At 48.3% G+C, this 22,722-nt stretch overlaps 1 protein-coding gene across 5 annotated transcripts in view; it reads right to left on the bottom strand.

The window, feature by feature from the left end:
* Positions 1-22,722, bottom strand: part of RBFOX3 (RNA binding fox-1 homolog 3) — a 446,314-nt gene that overhangs the window by 77,252 nt on the left and 346,340 nt on the right. For 4 of the 5 annotated variants that reach the window (XM_086931064.1, XM_086931063.1, XM_086931061.1 and 1 more), the window contains 3 exons: positions 10,049-10,102; positions 4,316-4,408; positions 3,356-3,416 (listed from right to left, as the gene is read on the bottom strand). In XM_086931064.1, the coding sequence (XP_086787190.1) occupies positions 3,356-3,416; positions 4,316-4,408; positions 10,049-10,102 (208 nt within the window). The remainder of the gene's footprint in view (positions 1-3,355; positions 3,417-4,315; positions 4,409-10,048; positions 10,103-22,722) is intronic. The other variant, XM_086931065.1, reaches the window with a different exon arrangement.

Below are 22,722 nucleotides of genomic sequence, written 5' to 3'. Positions count from 1 at the left end.
CCTCCACTGCAGTGTGCTACTTCAGAATACTGCAGAGCAGCTTCTTCTGTAAGCAAAATGCGGGAGGGACACCAGGACAGGGGTCCGCAACCTTGGGGTGGGACAAGGGTTTTGTACACCAGTCGTCCTCACCCCCGCCCATCCCCACAGAGAGAAACTTTTCATTCTGATCGTAATACACGGGATGCACACATCGAAGCGGGTGAATACGCCGGCAGGGGAGGGGGGCAGAGACATAAGCATCCTGCACTATCACAGGTGTCTCCAGCAGGCATATACCTTACTTTACACAGGAACACACACACACACTGCCTGTGTATGATAAAAGTGTAAAATGTTAAACAATGCGTCTTTTGCCCCCCTCCCACCCCCGTCCAGGAACATGGGAAAAGGCTGTACCCCTACTTCCAATTCACCCGCCTCCACGGTCAAGCAAAAGGTTGTGCTTCGAGGATGAGAGACCGATCAGTTTGGGCTCATAAACCAAGGAGAGTAAAACAGTGCCTGGAGGCACAGCCATGCTGTTGTGGAGGAGGCTCCTCTGTTGTTGTAGAAGGATCCACGCACTCATGGTGAGTTCTCCGCAATAGGAAACTGCAGTGCGGAGACCCTGCTATGAGTGTGGAGATCCTGCCACAGCTGCGCAGTCTCCACCACGAGTGCGGAGGCTCTTTGTGAATCGGGGCCTGCAAGTGGGCACTTGCTACATGAAAAAAAACAGAATCTTGCATGGTGATGAAGCTGTGGCAAGGAGCTCTGGGCTTCACGACCTCTAGCCACACACTCCCCTCTGCCCACAGGGGAGAATCAGCCTAAGATTCCCTGGAGCAGAATTGGAACGAATGAGAAAGTGGTGGTTAGAAGAGGACAGAGAGCAAATGTACCCTTGTGATTTATTTGCTGATTTTGGAACCAGAAGCTTTGAATACAAGCCTGCTTCCTCAGTTGAGCGAACTGGGATCTTGGACTGAAGCCTTTTTCTTGCATTAGCTGATCGGATGTGAGTGAAGGCTGGCCTGTAGGTATGGTTGGTCTTCTTGCTGTCATCTCTAGACTCTTTCACCAATTGTCTCAGTGGGCATGTGCTGGTTGGGAGCTTCGTAGAGGATGGTGATGGTCATTAATGCCAACTTCCTACATATTTTATGTTGTAATTGGTATGTAATTTCTCCCAGTCTCTGAGGCCTGTGAGCATCTGTATATCACAAATGTCAGAAAATACTAGCCAGAGATTAGCATTGATGTATGCAGGTTCAAGTGAGGCAGCTCGGCGGCTGTGGAGGTGCAAAGGTTGTGCCTAAGCAACGTTTCAACATTTTGTAAAGCTTTGAAATATCTATTAAAGTCATAAGTTTAGCGACTTAAAACCAAACGACAGGAGGAACATACATTAATAGGAGGGTTTATGTTCTGGAAGTCGCTACTGTTGTCAGTGATGGGACGCATTGCTCTATCAAAAATGGTTATGATGCCTAGGCTATTATACTATTTCAATTCACTCTCGAGAGAGGTGTCCAGATCCCTTTCAGAGAAACTGGATGCCCTGCTGTGAGAATCAATTTGAAGTTCATCATCCACAGACACGGTGGCTCTGCTTAGACTGAAACTTCCCAAGGACGAAGGTGAGCTGAAGGCACCAGAATTTGGGATGTACAACCTGGCTTCCCAGCAGCAATGGATCTTCGAATGGGCGGAGGAAATATATAGGAAAGAGGTGAGCCCGAGTAAAGACAACTAATCTATAAACTGTGGACCGCACAAGCTCTCGCCTAGGACAGGCAAATGCTATTCGCGACCACCGGCACAGATATCCAGTTGTGCATTGCAAAGATTAAGGTGTTATGAAGGTACGCACCAGCAGTCCCCTGAGTAAGAATCCCAAGCACTAGAATATATTTCACAGCAGCACACCTACATCCCTGGACGAGGCATGCACACACCCCACAGAACTCACAGCAGCCATTAAAGCCTATACTTTACATAAACTCTCCAGAAACCGGAGGGGTGACGCCACGCGCACTCACAGCATCAGTCCTATTTCACAGAAGTTAGTTAATCCTGAACACTGGCTGTTCCGCTGAACAGTGAAGCACCCTTAAAATGGTGGTTCTCTGGGGAATGTGGTTTGAAATGACAGATTATCCTAGCTACAATGGTCCAAACACTGCGACCCCATAAGCGCGAGAGGTACCAACTCCGTTCAGTTATGGAGGCAGGTAGGGGTGCCTCAGCGATCTCTCTTGGTGATGATGATTGACATGGCAGAGAACGTGTCTCAGGTTCCACCGCAGGGGCATATTTGCCAGGTCTGACGTACAAAACAAGTGCTATGTCCCTTGAAAACAAGTCTGAGACACAGTGGCGTTGCCAAAGAGAAGGTCAAAACAAAGCCAACAACACATAACGCAAACAAGTTGTTAAAAAATATACACTGGACAGATGAAAAAGATCAAAACCAGTAGAACGCTACAGGGGTCAAGAGCAATGCCCATATTTATCGGATTTAATGTACAATTTAAAACAAGTGAGTATTGTGCAAAAAAATAAAGCTAGGCCTCCCAAAGAGGCCACCATGTTGAAAGATGAAGAGTGTCAGTCATGAGGCAGACACCAGGCTGATCAAGAGAAATGAAACACGAACGCTTGTGTGGAGTGTTCTTTCAGAATTAAAAAAAGAAGTTCCTGAGCCAGTAAGGAAAATGGGACAGGTGGAAGGCTTCATGTAAGGGGGTGCTGCTCAGTGGGAGTGAACAAGTGACAAAAAGGAGGGGCAAATTGGAAAAATTAACCACTTGGAAGCAAAACATTTTTAAAGAACGCTGAAATAAACAACTGAAAAGCAATGGGCGGGCAGTAAGCCCACAAAGTACACACAACATGTCTCAAGCTCAACTTTAAAACTCTTTGAATTGATTGACAATGATGGGCTGTTGAATGGGTACTTTTTTTAATAGCAAACAAACAAAAGGTGATGGTAGGAATGCTTGCATATATTATAAATACTGGCTACTGTGCAAGGTAGCATTGCAATCCAGTGTACTTTTGCCCACTATGCCACCTCAGATTAGAGCCAATCACATGCAAATCAGCCTTTATCCTGCTCAGAGTAGGGATACAATGGTAAATAACTAAAGCACAATCTTTTGGCTCATGGTTTAAGTGAAATACTTTTTTTCTCTCAGCAAGGGGGCTGATTGATGTCTCACACACAAGAATGTAGGTCTATTAATTAAAACTATATGAGCCTTCATCGTCAGAGGTATTCTCTCAGGTGCAGGACTGTGCTTGGCCACTGGCACCCGGTTCACCTGTACAAAGGGGTACTAGCTGGTATGGCGGACTGAAGGCTGCTCACCGTTCGTGTAGGGGTTCACTGCTTTCTTATTGGTCATCACCCGGGCTGTTGCGTTATTCACCTGAAACATAAGGGGATTAAGAAGAAAGGTGTTAAAATGCGGTCTCAACAGGACCCATGGTGCACACACTTCGACTCCTCATCTACATGGAAATAGACATGCACTCACTGAGAAAGTATTCTAAAAGAGCATGTGCATTTGTACCGCTGGCGGGGCAGACTATCACTGACAAGCGACTGCCGCTGTCCCAGCACAACCAGCTCCCGGTTTCCTTTAGGGGATGTATGACATCACAACGCATGCTTTTACTCCGCATGCCATCACAACGCAGTTTTTACAACGCAAGTCGTTACAACGACTTGCGTTGGGGGGCGCTGGATAGTGGAATAGTTTAATTTTCTATTCCAACTCCAGTCCCCGTGGATAGTAGGGAAGGTGTTGGATAGAAAATTAAACTATTCCCTATCCTACAGCGCCCTCCAGTGCAAGTTGTTGTAAAGACTTGCGTTGTAATAGCTGTGTCGTAATGGTAGTGCGGAGTAAAAGTTGCGTTGTAAAGGATGTTCCCCCCTTTAGGCACGTTTCCAATGTGCACTTCATGTGTAGTTTTTAACCATCATAAAAGAGGTGATACCTTCTGCCGCTGGTGTGCGGACACAGGCTTTGACAACATGCAGTCACTATGAAGAACAGATCACAATCCCATAGGAAAGGGCATGCATGGCGTGCTCACCACAACACAGGGCTGCATATGGGCATGCATAGGGCAAAGGAGACAGTGCCTATTTGCCTCCAGCCTTCTCGTCAATGGCTTTACTTATAGCCCAGTGCCTTACTTCTGCTCAGGTGAGAGCACCTCGAGTGGAAGTCAGGCAGGGCACTGGACAGAACACTAAATGTGGCAGGCAGGGCACTGAATGCAGCAGGCAGATACAAGAAGAAACTTATCTGAAAAGCACCTCAATTTTGCGTCCCTCTACGATTGTGCCATTAAGCTTCTCGCGGGCCCGGTCGGCGTCCAGGCTTGTTTCAAAAGTTACAAACCCAAAACCCTGTGAGAGCAAAGGAGGGTGGATGGGGAGCAGGGAAAGATCAAAAAAGGAAGCAGGAGGAAAGACAGACAGGGTGAGAGAGAGGGAAGGAAGAGAGTGGGCAGTGAAATAACAGAATTAGGGACGTGAAAAAAGAGAAAAGAAGGGAAGGAGTTGGAGAGAGAAAGGGAGGGTACGAGACACAACAGTCAGTGATAAGTAAGGAAGCTTATGCGTTAGAAGAGGCACATGGGCTGGCCTACAGGCACACTGGGAGGTGTCGCGACAGGCCAATACTTCTGAAAGACTGAACTGACGGGCAGGGTCAGCTGCAAGTCGCGCCTGTATGGACATGTCGAGAGACCTCTACTTTACCATAATATCGAGCCCGCCTTGTAGCAGCAGGGAGAAGCCTGGGCTTACAACACAGAAAAGACTTGTTAAGACTGAGAAGTTAGTAAAGACTGATGGGAAATGAAGGATTCCTGAGGATACATTGGGTTGAAGAATGGTTGGATGGAGGAGAGACTAAAATGAAAGGGGTCCCCCAAAGTCCAGTCTCAAGTCTCCAGCAGAGCACCAGCACCAGATTGGGATCAGGACACCTAATGCGGAGTTTGGAGCCAGGAAGCAGAGCACTGGGAGCATCCAGACTCTCTGGGAATAGGGAAGCACAAGGCACTGAATGGGGTTCCTCAAAGCGTGGAGTCAGGAAGCAGTGCTCTGAAGTGTCATCTTAAGGAATTTCGCGGCCCTAGACGAGCCATGTTTTGTGACCCCCTGTACATAACAAATCATTACCCAATTCTTGCTAGTTCAAGTGCGCATGTACCAAACAATACTAAACTATATGTTAAACTTTATATGTTACACTTGAATGGGGTCACACAAAATCAGTTGAAATATGTCTTTCCCAGGACAGCACACACCCTTATGATGAAAAGGCTAGAAACACGGATTCAGAGGTAGCGATAAGCAGAGAGGAAGAAAGAACAGACAGATCAAATAGAGAGAAAGTTTGCTTTCCCAGCGGTCCCCTTGGAAGTTGAGGGGTCTGGACAAATGCCCACTTTGTACACGCCTTACAACGTCTATGAAGCTCTGGAATACCCACCCTCGGGTGCAAGGAAGCACCGGGCAGTGAACGGGGTTCCTCACTCGGGCCCCGCACAGTGTGGGGTTGAGATCACTGTGCGGGTGAGTGGCAGAGGCAGCTTCCTCAAGTGTGGAAACTGCATCCTGGAGAGGGTGGCTTGTATGGATGGAGTGGGGACAGGAAACATCTGGCTTCAGGGTGGAAATGGGAAGCGATCTCGAGAGGGTGGACTCAGGGGTGGGTGACGGGTTGAGCTCTGGGCTACAAACAGCATCCTCCACTGTGGAAAGAAGATGGGTTTTGGGGTCAGACGGGTAGAAACAGCTCTCTCCTGTGTTGAGATAGAGTGAGATCTGGAGAGGGTGTGCTATGGGGTGGGGCGTAGAGTGGGCCCTGCGGCTGGGGAGGGGGGGCGGTAGACTCTATTCTCTCTAATGTGTAAATTGAGTGAGGGTGGGCTGTTGGAGCTGGGGGCGGCGGTGCTTTGACACACCTTTCTTGAGTGTAGAAATAAGAGTGGCCAGTAGAGCTTGCACCCTTCGGTGGGGGCTCTGAAGCACAGCGGAGAGGATAGAGAGCCCCCACATTTCGCACCATTTATGGAGCTTGGGAGATCAGTTTTCTCCAATCTGAGACAGAGAGATCTCTGGGGAAGGAGAAGAAAGTTCCCCCACAGTGTGAATAGACGGTAGTGCTTCTCAGAGAGTGGCCGACAGGCCGCCTTCAGTGTAGAAATAAGGTTTAAATACCTCACTGAAGATGGCATCTCTGCCAAATTTCTCCTGTATCATTGTGGACCAGAAGGGACTGGGCAGGCTTGGGGAGCTACCCGGATTCAACACCCCCCGCCCTTAATGTATAGTGAGTCATTGCTAAGGATGTGGACACGTTTATGATTACAGTATAATGGTTTATATACAACTCAAACTTGAGAGTAACTTTACAAGCAACAAACTTCAGACCGACCCCCAAAAGAACCAAGTAGGAAAAAACCCCAAAATCATTGGTTAGCCGTGTGCAGACATTCTATCACAGAGGTTTTATCGAGATATTGGCAATCATAGGTATAAACACAAACGCACAAGCTCAAGTCACACACTCAGACATGCGCTTATAAAACAGTGGTTTTATAGAGATATCGGCAATCATAGGAATAAACACAAACGCAAAAGCTCAAGTCACCCACTCAGACATGCACACATTGCAGCCATTAAAAAGTACATAAACTACAGAACAAATACTTGCATTGACACATAAGCTTGCTTCACACAGGCGAGCACAGTTTGTGCCAATGGTTAGCTATAGGCAATAACAGAGGTGGTGTGTGTGTGCACACAAACTCACATCACACACATTGTACCCAAGGTAAGGTGCAGGCAACCTTTGAAGAGGTCGATATACACAGAGAGTGAAGGGTTTACACATTTTCCATAGGAAGGTACAGCTAGTCGCAGGACAGAAAGAAAGACAGAGCGACAGACACACACACACACTGCCCCACCCCACCCCTGCAATGCCACTAACATGGACTGACCATTATCTCATCCAAGTGTTTTTCTCTCCTACTTCGAAGACTCCTCCTTATTCCCTATGCGCGTACAATCTGCGACCGAATAATAAGTGAGCGAGACTCCTTCAGCCATACACCTCTCTAAGCACCCCCGCTATTCGATGCGGATCTGGAGTTAGCCGCCTTTCAATTTAACAACTGGATGTCTGCAGCAGCTGATAGTATTGCACCTGTTAGATGCGAATTGTCAGCTAGGTCTCATCCTTCTGTTCCCTGGTCTACACAAACTTCAGCAACAAGAAAAAAACATGTAAAAAACTTGAGCGTTACTGGAGAAAAAATGATAATCTAACAGACAAATCAGATTATAAAAAGGTGCTGAGGGACTATCATGGGGCTAGTTGTAGAGCTCAAGCAGATTACTTCGCCGATCAGATTGCAGCTGCCTCTCATGCTCCTAAAGATATATTTAAAATTGTTCCTGCCTCCCAAAGCTTGCACCCAGCGTAGACCTCGTCCCACCCTCGGCAGAGCTCTGTGAAAATCTTTAACCCTTTTTCCAGGAGAAGATTGATAAAAAAAAAATCGGTGCGGATTTTAAGGAATATGATTTAGATGTAATCGTCTCTGATGATCTCCCGACGATCAATACATCATCTGGCACTGTTCTATCTTCATTTCAAAGCATATCATTAGATGCATCGTCCGAGGCTATATTGAATTGTCGCTCGGGATCACCGTTAGACCATTGCCTTTCTGCAGTTTCAATCTGAAGGCATGAAAACCATAAATCCGGTAACAAATGATCTACTAAACCATTCACTTCAAGAGGCTGTGGTTCCAAAGCTTTAGACACACGCTCAACTAAAGTCGTTACTGAAGGAGGCGTCAGCACACCCTGAGGTCCTATCTAATTTCAGGCCCATTTCCCTTCTTCCAGCATTATCTCAAATGCTTGAGGAAATAGTGAATGATCACCTTAACTTCTTTCTTGAATTAAATAATCTTTTGCATGATTCACAGACTGGGTTCAGGCCCTGTCATAGCATGCTGTCTGTCTTACTTGAAGTTGATAAAATTGAGTCTTGTTTAGGGCCAAGCAGCGGTAGTGGTTTTATTAGACCTCTCCCACCGCCTTTGACACAGTCTCACTTTGAATACTGCTACAGCATCTAGTAAAAACTGGCATTGGCGGGCCTGCCCTATAGTGGCTCAGGTCCTTTCTATGTGACCAGTACCAATCTATTTGCCTCTATCCATTTCTGTCCTCTCTTAAGACATTGAAACAAGGAGTCCCTCAGGGTTCGACACTGAGCTTTACACTATTTCATGTTTATATGGACCCTTTGCCGAGACCATCCAGCCTCTGCGATTCGAGGTAGGGTTATATGCCGATGATGCACAGTTACTGTTTTCCTTCTTAGAGGCTAACAGTGCATTACTACACTTTTTCTAATTTTGCCTTACTAGAGTGGCTAATTGGATGAAGAGCAGCTGCTTAACCCGTTTGCTGCTTCGAATGTTCAGGTACTCTTTTTGCTTTAAGACACCTTACAATTTTCTGACACTATTTCCTGAATCTTCCAGGAAAACGATTGTACCTTCTCCGCTGGCCTCTCATTAGGACTCTGCCGAAAGCTTAGATCTTGGCCTTTCAGGTGATCTCCTCCATAGCTTGCACATTATTCAGAATGCAGCTGTAAGGCTTCTGCTGAACATCCCCAGACCGGAATCTATTTTGGGACACCTGAAGAACTTACACTGGCTCCCTGTACATCAGCGCTTTCTTTTCAAATGTCTTATTACTGTCAGGGCATTGCACAATAGAGGCCCACTTATCCGAGGGACAGAATTCAGGGTTATAACCCAGCAAGATCCCTTACATCACCGAATGAGTTGGTGGTGGTACCTACAGTACACAGCGTTCAATAAGGGGGGAGTGGGGAATCTTTCTCTTTTTTGGCAGCTAAACTATGGATTGCTCTTCTAGTCAAAATTCGACCTTACTCTAATGACTTTCTGAAAAAACAACTAAAATCGTGGCTGTTTCAGTATTGGTAAACAGCTTGGCACGTTTTCTTGCCACCCCTGTGTCAGCTAGTAGCGCTGGACGTCCGCAAGACAGCTGTGAGGTATATAAATAGCTCATTCATTCAAGTTATGCATTCAAGCATGCATGCATTATGTCCATAGAAAGGTACAGCCAATCACAGGACATATATAGGTGCACACATAGACGGCCACATCAACAGCAGCGGCTCCTCTGCTAAGGCGGAGGAGCGTCGCTCCACAGGGAAAAAAATAATAATAAACCCATGTTATTATCATTTTATTTTTCACTAGTGGCTCTGCAGGTGCGGGGCGGGCTGGGCTGCCTACAGAGCTAGGGGCGGAGTAGTGGGCACTTTCTAAGTATGCGTGACGGTTTGGCGGGCCGTCTCTGGCCAGCCAAACCATCGTGCGCACTTAGCTTGATCTCCAGCGGCTGTATTGCACAGCCTGGGTGGAGTAAGTGCTCAGCCTCCCCGTCCCTGTCTGAGCGCCGTGCCACGGCGCTCAGACCAATCACGATACTGTTGTCATGCTGGTGACAGCAGCATCATGATTGGCTAGGAGAGTCTGGGTGCTTCCTGTTTACTGCGCTGTGGACAGAAGGATGGAGGAGAGGCAGCCGGCGGGAATATACAGACGTGCAGGCAATGACTGAGCAGGTATACCTGGCACGATATCAAGTCACTCACTGAGATGTACACACCTTCGGCCCACAGGAAGGGATAGGTAGTCACTGGACAGGTACTCGCACAAAATCAAGTCATACACTTAGACGTGCACACATGGTGCCCATAGGAAGGTTCAGGCAATGACAGAACAGACTTACACATACACAAACACACAGGATCAGGACGTGCACACATTGTGCCTCAGGAAAAGTGCATGTAAAAGACCATGAGCGTTTTTCCCAAGCTCTGAAACCCCCCTGCATCCTGCGGGCCATGCTCAGCTCTGCACACCCATCTTGAAAGCTCACCCACCGAAGCCCTCAGCAAGCGCCTACCTTGGATCCACGCTCGTTAAAGATGATCTCCACGTCTAAGATCTTCCCGAATTGCTGGAGAAAGAAACACAAACAACATACATGACAGTCGGTTTGGGTGACGTGGGGTGCAGGAATCTGCGACTTTAGTATTTTCAGGTCTCTCCTACATACAGCTTTTAGCTCCATGTTTGCGAAGGACCTCTTGCCGACCATACTAGAAAGCGTTGGCAAAGTTAATAGGTCTCATCTGGTTTACCTACTGGCTTTGAAAATATTTTTGTTGAAAATGAAAAAGGTGGTAGACCCAGCCACTGCAGGGGGGAGCATCAATCTACTGGAGTGCATATGTGGTGAAATAAGCACTCGCATGCACCAACACACGTGTGCTCCAAAGCATAACACGAGTATAACACGAGCACCAAATCATAAGCCGTCTTAAGGATAAGAATCCACCCTGAACTTCAAGAAAAACAAAAGGGTCTGAACGGCATTGTCCCAGTGTCACTGCCTCAAACATGGTCTGAGATACTGGCCTTCTAAGTACTGGTGTGACCATAACCCAAAGCCAGGAAACAAGCCTCCCAGTGCCAGAATATACAGCTAAAGGTTTGGGCTACCAAACCTGGTGAATTGGCGAACCCAGGACCCCTTAAGCCATCTACGTTGGGGTTTGTGATCGATCACTAGCCCTTGAAATATATACCAGTAGTTCAGATACCCTAGCGAAACTCTTAAAGCTTAATCCCAAACACCAATTTATTATAGTAACCTTTATAAAGTTTTGTTAAGTTTCATATAAACTGTATTTGGACTGTGAAACTTCATTTTGGCTCTGGAAAGATGGGTCCTGGTCGGAGGATTAACATCTGGTCCCCGGAGCACCCTAGAAAATCATTACCTGTGGATTCCCAGAAGTGTAACCAAGGTCACCTCCATAGGCTCCAGTGTTCCATTATTTCACGCATTGAACTGCTCCTAGCGCTATCCATGGTGCTGAACACACCATAGGATAACACTGCCCCACTGCTTCTTGTGAAATGTAATCAATATCTCTTGAGAATAGTGACCGTCAGAAGAGTGAGAACAGCACCGTGACCAGGGACATTAAAGTTTTAACTTGCTGTCTATTTGGTAATTATTGTGATTTATTCCTCAGACTTTCATTATTTATTGTTGTGTGGTAATTTTAAGGGGCTGTTTTTTTTCAAACTAACATCCCTCTGATCATGACCTTTATTGAGATCATTGTGAAAGACTGTATCTAGTCTCAACCCTCAACCCACCTCCAACAAGCTAAGCCGTAGTCTGCCTGACAGCTTCCCAAGGTACCCAGGAGATGCACAGAGGCTTTTGGAATCCAGGTTTGCAGCTTGGACCCCGTATCCTGCAGCCTGGTTAGCAGAAAGCACACGCAGTCTCATCTGTGAGTCTGGCTGGGCAGTCCCTTACATGCTCAACGATTTGAAGCGAGTATGAGAAGCGGAGATAGTTTCAGAAAGGTTTCCACTTGTTTGTGGTGTTGGTTGGATTTCCTGCATGTGACATTACCTGTTGTATATACCAAAGTCAGCAATATTATCCCAGAAAAGTATTCTTTCCCTACATTGCCTAACACTTCCTCACAAGGTTAAATATATATTTTCCATAGTATTTCAGATTCCATCTTTTTTTTCTTACTTAACTACCATATTCCAATGCCCACTTTTAGAGACCACCCAAGGAAACACAGAAACACTTTGAGAATAAACTTACATCGGCTCCGAAAAAGGCCTCTGTATTCATGCTGTTAAAATATCGACCTATAGAAATAGCATGTGCACAATATCAAATACCGCAATCCCTTCCAGGTAAGTATATACAGGGAAGTGAGATGGACTGTTCTTAACTCCAAATCCACCCACGCGGCGGGAAGAAGTGGGAATCGAAATTGTGGATGAAGAATGTTTGTAGAGCGATAGTTTTAACCATAATAAGGTCTCCCCCCCGCCCCGACCCCCAGATCTTGGTATTTAAATCTGTTGAGGTGCAAAGCATTCCTTCTAGAAATACTCCTCACAGCCCCGCTTCTTGCAGAAATGCCACCCAGAGCGGGCAATCAGGCGGCCCCAGCACACTGGCAGCGGTAATTATAGGTGGCACTGGCAGGACTGGATGGAGCAACCAGACGGACAGGGTGGCCGTCCAACAGCACCAACTTGTTAGATGCTTTTATTTGCATCAAGAGTGGACATTTGAAAGAAAAAAAAATTGGGGAAAAAAATACATATGGGAATGAAGACACTTGAATAACACCACTAGAAGGGGCGGGTGAGATCGGGGATTCGCAGGTGGGAAGGAAGGGGTCGTTAGAGTGCGAGAAGCAGTACCGGGGCGCAGAGGCGGGATGGTGGAAATACTAGCGGGAAGTGAGGCTGGCGTGGACAGGCCGGGCCGGGAGGCGGAGGCAGGCGCAGGGACGGGAGTTTGAGGCTCATTATCTGGCCTGACTTGAAATCGTTACCATGCCAGACTCGAGGCTCATGTAATGACCAGCAGAGAGTGAACTCTAATTGCCGTCTGTGAGCGCGATATCATTCATTAATACTAATCAGAGTCTGTAAGGCCGCACACCTGGGCTCACGAGACAGAGGAAGGCCAACGGACAGGGCTAGGGCAGGGCCGAATTTTTATAATTATTATTTTTTTAAAGGCCAAGGTCCTTGTCAGGAATTCACTTCACTTGCCACTGCTGCCAATCACAGTATCAAACACAGCTACTGTCCATCACACTCCCACAAGGGCGACAGTTTTGACGGCAGGTATTAGTCATTTATAAATGAATGTTGAATTAATAAACAACTGCTGTTGTGCGAGTCTCCAAACCAAAATAAACAGCACCACCATGTAGCAGACTGTCATGAGTGCAAGTGCTGCAATTTAAATGTCATGCAAAGCACTGGGGACCACTGGCTCAAATTAAGTGGGTTTGAATAGGGCTGCCTGCTTTCTCCCAGTGTGGTGCTACCCGAGTACCGCTCTCCCTCTCTTGTTTACCCCCAGTTTCTGTGCTTCTTGTGCTCATTCCCCCTTCTTTACGGGCTTCCACCTGCCCTCCCCAGTGGGATTTTTATGGGGCAATGCACTGGGGCCCAGGGGTTGAGGGCCCCCGTCTACCCTACACCAATTGATGTTATTTCAGAGTGCATGCCAGGGGCTTGGCTGTGTTTCGTTTTTTTGATGGGTGGGAGTGTACAGAGTGAGTAGAGGGTAATGGAATAATAAAGAAGAGAGAGGAAATGGTTGAAAGAAAAGGAGAGGGTGAAAGAACGAAGAGGAGAGCAGGAAAAGATGACCGAATGGGAGAAGGAAATCAGGCTGAACGAGAAAGGGAAAAGAGATAATGATGATCAAAATGGAAAAGGGAAGAGAAAGTAACCAGATATAAGAAAAGAACAGAGGAAGGTGATGGGGATGAGTGAGAGGCTTAAGGGGGAAGGGAGAGACTAAGGAAGGGGATAAAGGGAAGAACATTATATGGGTGAAGGAGATGAGAGGAGAGTGGGATAGAGATAGGGAAGCAAGAAGGAAAGACAAGCAGAAGGAGGAACTCGGAGACATGTAAATAACATTAGTGTAGTAGATGAAATGAAATCTACTACACTACTGTTCTACTGAAATCACCTGGATTCAGGGGAGTGATGGGTGCACTGCACCTCATTTAAAGCAGTATTTTTAAAAAGTCTGGGGTGCCTGGGTTCATTGCTTGCACTGGGGTCCATGACTCCCATGCTACGGCACTGACAGGGCTGGACTGGATTCCAGGCGTTTTGGTGTGCTGCCAAGCTCGGGCTGATTTTACTGTGGTGGGGGCTGATTTCGTTGATGGGGGACCTGCGTGTCCTTCTAAATAAACAAAGCAAAACAAATGGTTTTAAGCACACGCAGATCCCCTTCAACGAAATCATGGCAGCACACCAAAACGCCCGGTAGCCAGTCCGGCCATGGCCACTGGCCATTTTCCTTGTAATCTTCGTTCAGTAGAGAAGCAGGGAAGGCATTCTGAGTATTCCAACACCCTTGTTTCTTTGTTGCTTTTAATTCATTCATCCATTGCATTTACATCTCTACTGGAGTTACCCATTGGCTAAAATTCTACAGATTTATTTGGCTTCTGCTATGTTTTTTTAGAACACCAGCCATGGGGTGCAGGGCCGACGTTTTTGAAAAAATTAGCAATCCTGGAACACCAGAAAGGACATAGCACAGAAAAAGATCGAAATGAAAGTGGGTCTGGGGAGAGGTGCAGGTCCTTTTGATAACCCACGTTTTGACAATTTCGTTTGCTCATCATTAAGGACTGATTTGCATGTAAGACCCAGTTGAGCTCAGGCTCATACATAACCTATTTGTTCCTAAGGGTGGGTCGTTCAGTGAAGCAATCGACGTAGCCCTTTCCTCGGTAAGGTACGCTTCCCTTGATGGAGCACCAGCCAAATTGAGGCAACTGGGTGGGATCATCTGATGGCCAAGGTGGCAGAAAGATAGCTTTTTATTGCTCCCAGTGCTCCCTGAAGATTATCAAATATTGGGTTTCAATTTAAGGGAAGATTTCCTTATGACAAATGTACTCCCATGCAGTATTCAGTATCGTATGCCTATTTTGAGCATTCCAGTGCTTTCCTTGGATGGATCTTCTCCCAGGTTTCTGACACTCATCTAGTCATTCATTACCTCAATGACTTCTTATTTCTGGGACCGGAAGGATCTGATAGAAGGTCCTACTCACCGTTGTCTTTCATCAGGCTTATGGGTAGTTTTGGTGTACCATTGGCAGAAGAGGAGACACAGGGTCCTTCACAGCAGGTTTGTCTAGGGTCTGAAATCAACTTAGTGAAGAGGGAGTGCGTGTTGCTGCAAGAAATGGTGAGTGCCTTAACAGCGTCATTGAGATCCTGTCTGGATGCGCCTAAGGTCAATTAACCATTATAATAATGGGGTAACCCTAAAGGTACTGGACCTGGGTAATTACTAATGTAAACAAACAATGGTCCGAGACCAAACTTTTTTTGAAAGCGAAAAATCAAAGTTTAAACAGTTCACGGTGTGTATTAAATTCACGAACCCGAACACAATTAATGAGAAACAGAAGAATAGGCAACAGTAACAAACTCAAACTTTTTATAGCATTTAATCCATTCTCGGAATCAAAATTTAATCTGCAGTTTTTTTATACATTTTTTATACAATGCCCCGTATCAAGAGCGTGCAGTAAAAGAAAAGAAAGTGTCAAAGGGCGTGATCGTGATGAGATGAAAAGGAAAGAGAAATCACACAGAGTATATAAAAATTATTCTGTATTATTCAGAAAAAACCAGTCAAAAAAGGACTGGAGCAATAAATCCTGGCCACATTAGTAAGTCAATGTACAGTCCTTAATGTTATTCATGAGACATAAGATGTATGAATGTCTGCACTAGGGGGAAGATAACATTAGTGGTCCAGGTATTTTTTAGTTAGGTGTCGACGTTTCGACTCGTCTTGCGGCCTTGCGGTTGGTTATTCCTGGGCCATGCGAGTCTTCTTCAGGACAGGCCTCTTCAGCTCCCGACATCGCCATCGCTATCCCAGAGGGCTACAAGATCGTCCGGAGGGACCGAAACGCCAACCAGATGGGAGGAGGCATCGCCATCGTCCACAGGAGCACCATCCGTCTCACGACCAGCACCGACAACACCCTGACCAGCGCCGAACACCTGCATTTCCAGATCCACACCAACCCGAACACCACCCTCAGAGGCACCCTGATCTACCGACCCCCTGGACCACGCACACAATTCAGCGAGGACATCGCCGACTTCGTCAGCCCGCATGCCCTCCCCTCCGCTGACTACATCCTCCTGGGAGACCTCAACTTCCATCTGGAGAACAACAACAACCGCAACACCAGCACCCTGCTAGACAACCTCGCCAACCTGGGACTCAAGCAACTGGTGTCCACCCCCACCCACCTCGCCGGACACACACTCGACGCAGTCTTCTCTTCCAGCACAGACATCGACTTCAGCCACGCCACTGAGCTTCAATGGACGGACCACAGCTGCGTCCACTTCACCTTCAAGAGAACGACGACCCACCACCACCAGCAACAGGCCGCCCGCAGAAGCTGGAACAAGATCACAGCAGACCAGCTCGCCACCTCCCTGAGCCAGCACCCTCCCGCCAGCTCAGCGAACCCCAGCCAGGCCGCCGACAACCTCAAGAAGTGGATCAGCAACTGCGCGGACGAACTCGCCCCACTGAGGACCCCGCCGAGCAGACCCGGCAGCAAGAAGGCCCCATGGTTCACCGACGAACTCAAAAGCTCCAAGAAGAACTGCCGAGCCCTCGAGAAAGTCTAGAGAAGGGAACCGACACCGGACAACAGGACCTCCTTCAAACTTGCCACCCGGAAACACCACCAGCTGATCCGCGCCGCCAAGAAAACAGCATTCAAGGACCGGTTGGACAACAACGCACACAACTGCAAGGAACTCTTCAACGTCGTGAAAGAGCTTTCCAACCCCAGCGCAGGAAACAACGACATCACCCCATCGCAAGACCTCTGCAACTCCCTCGCTTCATACTTCCACAACAAGATCGCGGACATACACAGCAGCTTCAACAACCAACCAACGCACACCATGACCGAACAACCGCCCCCCACCACCACCCTCCACGCCTGGACCCCGATCAGCACCGAAGACACCATCCACACGATGAACTCCATCCACTCCGGATCACCGACCGACCCCTGCCCTCACCACGTCTTCAACAAGGCCGACGCTGTCATCGCACCCCACCTGCGAGACATCATCAACACATCCTTCGACACCGCCACCTTCCCTGAGAGCTGGAAGCACGCCGAACTCAGCGCTCTACTCAAGAAACCCACAGCGGACCCCACCGAACTCAAGAACTACCGCCCCATCTCGCTCCTCCCGTTTCCAGCCAAAGTCATCGAGAAGACCGTCAACAAGCAGATGGCCACCTTCCTCGAGACAAACGGATCCCTCGACCCCTCACAGTCCGGCTTCCGAGCCAACCACAGCACCGAGACCGCCCTCATCGCCGCCACCGATGACATCCGAGCCCTGATGGACAAGGGAGAAACAGCGGCCCTCATCCTCCTAGACCTCTCCGCGGCATTCGACACGGTCTGCCACCGCACCCTAGTACGGCGCCTCAGCAACATCGGCATCCAGGACAAGGCGCTGGAATGGATCATCTCCTTCCTCGACGGAAGAACACAGAGAGTCCGCCTTCCACCGTACAAGTCAGAGGCCTCCGAAGTCATCTGCGGCGTCCCCCAAGGATCATCTCTGAGCCCCACCCTCTTCAACGTCTACATGAGCCCCCTCGCGGCCATCGTACGCAAACACAACCTCAGCATAATCTCCTACGCCGACGACACCCAGCTGATCCTCTCCCTGACCAACGACCCCGCCGCCGCCAGAGCCAACCTGCACGAAGGGATGAAAGAGGTAGCCGAGTGGATGACAACCAGCCGCCTAAAACTGAACTCGGACAAGACGGAGGTCCTCATCCTGGGCTCCTCACCCTCCGCCTGGGACGACTCCTGGTGGCCTCCCGCCCTGGGCACCGCACCCAAACCGACAGACCATGCACGAAACCTGGGCTTCATCCTGGACTCCTCCCTCTCCATGACCAGGCAAGTCAACAACGTCTCCTCGGCGTGCTTCAACATCCTACGCATGCTACGGAAGATCTTCTGGTGGATCCCCACCGAGACCAGGAAGACCGTCACCCAGGCCCTCGTCACCAGCCGACTGGACTACGGCAACGCCCTCTACGCCGGTACCACCGCCAAGCTCCAGAAGAGACTCCAGCGGATCCAGAACGCCTCAGCCAGACTCATCCTCGACATCCCACGAACCAGCCACATCTCCGGACATCTGAGAGACCTTCACTGGCTCCCCGTCAACAAAAGAATCACCTTCCGCCTCCTCACCCACACACACAAGGCCCTACACGACCAAGGCCGGAGCTACCTCAACAGCCGAGTCAACTTCTACGCTCCCAAACGCCACCTCCGATCAGCCAACCACGCCCGCGCCGCCGTCCCCCGCATCCGAAGAGCGACTACAGGAGGAAGGTCCTTCTCCTACCTGGCCGCCAAGACCTGGAACTCCCTCCCGACCGACCTGCGCCTGACCCAAGACCACCTCTCCTTCAGGAAGAAGCTGAAGACCTGGCTGTTCGAGCAGTAGCGGCACCCCCCCACCCCCCCCCCCAGCGCCTTGAGACCCTACGGGTATGTAGCGCGCTTTATAAGTGTCACTGATTGATTGATTGATATGACGGGGCAAGGGATCTGGTAGATGACCCCTTCACAGGATGGAGTAGGCGTAATTTCTTCCAAGGTAACTTGGTCCTTACAATTTGAATGGGGGTATTTAGTAGCACTGAGCACCAAATTATTGATTGAATGGACTTGTCCAATTGGATGATAGCCCTGCGAACAGTGAGAACTATGTCACAGAGCTGTGTGTGGCATTTGACTCCTCTGGTGACGACAGTGCCCTTCTTATAGCCCGTGCACTGGTGGGGTGCTTCCTTATGTTGACGCCCTCAACAGTGAGCCGTATCCCAGTAGGGAAAACTGTCTTAAGAGTAGTAAGGCCACCAGCAAGACTCCGCATTAAAGCCCGCAGCCAGGAGTGGGAATGCAGCAATGTTACCTGTTATCTGAGGGACCCATGGAGAGGATGGAGTGGGTCCCAGCAAGGCCTAAGGCAGGACTATGCTCCCCTGCCTTTTTGCTTGGCTTGGAGATGGGGCAGTGCTCCTAACAGCAGGAGATCTGCACTTCCCTTGCAGAACAAGATTCCCCACAAGCTACATCACTCCCATGTCCCTTGGCCTCCAGAAAAACTTTTGCAGGCAAACGTTGCACTCCTCCATGGTGTGAGAATCAGGCAGACACATTATACCAACGGTATTGTCCTCTTCAGTGGTTTCTTGCGACTGCTGAATACACACCTGCCAACAGGCGCTGGCCAGACAGATGGATGCAAGCAAACATAATTCTATCTGCTCTAGAAACAGTGCTTGGCTTGAGCCGGTGGTTCCCGGTGGGGGTCTCAGGCACTCATTTTTGGGGCCGGCATTTTTTTTTCTTCATTAGACATTTAGCGAGCGCAAGAGAAGGAAAAACCCAGAATATTGAAAGAAGAAGTAAGAGAAAGACAGAAAAACTGTCACAAAGGGAGAAAGCAGGATCCGACAAGAGTGACATAAAGGGGCAGAGAATGTCTGTTAGTGGGTTAAAGAGGCATGAGGTGGTTTTAAGACTATGTAATGTGATGTGGATTTGTAGAGTGCTGCTTGTCAACCAAGAGGATATATATAGGTTCTTATATTTGTATTAGGCGCGCTAACATTTAATTGCGGAGCTTTGGGCACCGGCACTCATTCTATTACATATTAAGCACTGCATAGTAATGTTGTGTAACACAAAAGACAGCCACACACATTGCTGTAAGTTCGAAAACTGATTCAGAATACAAGAAAAACAAAAATACACAGCAAGTGTTCAGTTTACCTTTGGTCCACCTTGTGGAAAATTGAGCTGTCCTAACTGAAATTGCAATGTGACCTGAGACATGAGAGCAGCGTAGCTTTCTTAAAGTGATAGTGTCAAAATCCCTTCTAATAAGGGTAATGCCTGTTTGTCCCTATAAACAATCTGGAACAACTTGTCCAAAAACAAGACAACACTCCTCTGTGGAAATGAATCCTCATTTCTACATAATTAAACGAGTTGCCTGTTCAATAAATCATACACTAGGTTCCTCGATCATCATTAACATTTTTCAAAAAAGAATATTATGACAGTATTTCTCTACGTGATTAGAGACCTTCATATGTCTATCTCTCGGGAGGTTTCATCATAATATATCCTTAACCCCTTCCATGCTTGTGACGGAACCGTTCCATCACGAGCCTCGGGTGGGCTGTGCTGGTGACGGAACGGTTCCGTCACGGTCCGCCCGCCACGCCTGCGCGGCGCGTTCTATTGAGCAAGCGGGGCCGTGAAAGAACTGTTCCGTCACAAGCACAGCCCACCCGCGGGCCGTGACAGAGCGGTTCCGTCACGAGCACGGGACCGCCGCGCGGCCCCACCTCCCCCTTAGCGCTGCGGCAGAATAGCCGCCGCAGCGAAGGGGTTAAAAAAAGTGACGTACACATCTTAAATTGGAAACAAATCACGCACGTCAAAAACACGCTCAAATTCTCTAACCCAATGAATGACCAGTAGTGACTGCATATCACCTGCCCATTGGTGTCCTGATCCCGCCACCTTCGAAACATCCCTCTCACTTCTGCTATAAATCGTTAGTGGTGGCTTCACCTATTGCATGAACACCGCCACAAAAATGACTCTTTTTTTTTTATTTTACATCTCTTACTGGTATTCTGGCAAGTTACAAAGCAAGCCACATAGCAAGAAAATGTTCTTACTAATACATTTCAGACAAGCAAACACGACCAGTGGAAGAAATGCTACTAACACGTTTGAGTCATAATTCCAAGGCCGAAAATACATATATGCAGCCCTTTCTGTGAACGTCTACACTCTGAGAAGCATTTCTATTCATAGGGACGCTGCCGAGTAGCGGTTTTATGTGGCGCACACCTTCTACAGAACCATTGTTTTAGATGTAAACATGGGTATGTGTAACAAATTATCGAAAAAGACTTGATTTTTATATAAAAGTCCCAAAGGAAAAAAAAATTCAAAACTATGTGAAGTGTAGAGGTTTCCACAAACCTTCACAACCATTGCAAAGAAAAGAATGCAACTTTGTGCACCTCTGCTGTTAGGTGCACACACACAGCAACGTTGGCCAGGCAACAAAGCATGCTAGAACGCTCGGAGGCCAGGATATGCCACTGCGCGCGTGAGGTGACGGGTGCCAATTAATTATACAACAGAGCTCCTGGGAGTGAGTGCCAATGTTGGCAGGAGCTAGCAGGCGTCCTGGACATATGTCACCATGGAAGAACAACTGAGCGGTGTCTGTCTATCCTACCAAGTATCATCTACCTGCCAGTGCGAACTGCATCTTGGGGCTGTTGCTAATATTCATACTCTTCTAGAAATAACCCCATTCAGCGGACTGACAACCACCTGCACGCTCATAGGTGGGGAAACACAAAGTGGATTCAGCCGGCCTGTGCTTCCATGTCAAGAATTGCTGCTAACCCTGATCCGCTCCCCTCTCACTTCTTCGCTCAGCAGGACTCCTGGACTCTGCCACTTGTTGTCCCCTTGCTGCCCCACCTGGTAGCTTTGCTTTGTTTGTATTGTTGACTCCTTTCTCCTTTTTAACCCTTTCGGTGCGTCATGGTGGGCGAACCACATCCACCCATTATTTCACCCGCACCGCGGCGGAATTTGCGCTGCGGTTAACGGGTTACTTTATTTGACTTGTGTTCTTAACACCTTCAGCGCGGTGCAAATTTTTGCGCTGTGCTGAAGGTTCTAAGAAACGGGCGTGGCCGTGACGGAACGGTTCCGTCATAAGCACAGCCCAACCGGCGCTCATGACGGAACCGTTCCGTCACAAGCGTCGAAGGGGTTAAAAATGTTGTCAGCTATTGTGATCTCTGCCATTGATGACGTGATATCCCTACTCGACCAGGGAGAAACAGTGGCCCTGATCCTCTTTGACCTCTCAGCAGCGTTCGGTGCAGTTTCCTGCCACATCCTTATCAAGAAACGTAATTATATTGGGATCCAGGGAGACGCCCTCAAATGGATCACCTTCTTCCTCACAGGAAGAACTCAAGAATCCGCCTAACACCATTCACCTCAGAACCTAAGAGCGTCATCTGCAGCATCCCTCAAGGCTCATGCCTCAGCCCCACCCTGTTCAACACCTACATGATGCCCTTGGCAAATATCGTTAGAACCCATGGCCTCAAAATCATAACCTACTCAAGACGACACCCAGCTCATCCTGTCGCTTTCAGAAGACTCCTTCACCACTAGGACCAACTACTACAAGTGCATGACGATTGTAGCAGACTGGATGAAGGCCAGCTGCTTAAAACTCAATTTGGACAAAACGGAAGTGCTAAGCAGCTCCCGTGGAACGACTCCTGGTGCCCCTCCAAACTTGGACCCACTCCGACTAACCACGCTTGCAATCTTGGCATCATCCTGGACAGCAAACTCCGAATTAAAAGTCAGAACAACATGGTCTCAGCCACCTGCTTCCTCACTCTCTGCATGCTTCAAAAAAATCTACAGAATGGTCCCTGTCAACACCAGTAAAACTGTCACTCAAGCCCTCCTCAGCATCCGACTGGACCATGGCAATGCATTCTACGTAGGCATCACCACCTATCTCCTGAAGAGACTCCAGATGATACAGAATGCAGCTGCCAGACCTCCCTAAATGGACCCACATCACCCCCCCCACTTCAAGAAGCTCCACTGGCTCCGCATCCAGAAGAGATGGCAATTCAAGATGCTGATACACACCTACAAAGCCCTACATGACTAAAGACCAGCATACATCAACCACTGTATGAACTTCCACCAACCCTCCAAACACCTGCGCTCTGCCTCCTTCGCCCACACTCCCCACAACCATCGAAGCAACAGTGGATGACACTCCTTCTCCTACATCGTTTCTAAGTCCTGG

Source organism: Lissotriton vulgaris, chromosome 7, assembly GCF_964263255.1.
Source record: "Lissotriton vulgaris chromosome 7, aLisVul1.2, whole genome shotgun sequence".
In the NCBI taxonomy this organism is placed as follows: domain Eukaryota; kingdom Metazoa; phylum Chordata; class Amphibia; order Caudata; family Salamandridae; genus Lissotriton; species Lissotriton vulgaris.
The sequence above is the reverse complement of the archived record's forward strand: the minus strand, read 5'-3'. Positions and strand labels throughout refer to the sequence as shown.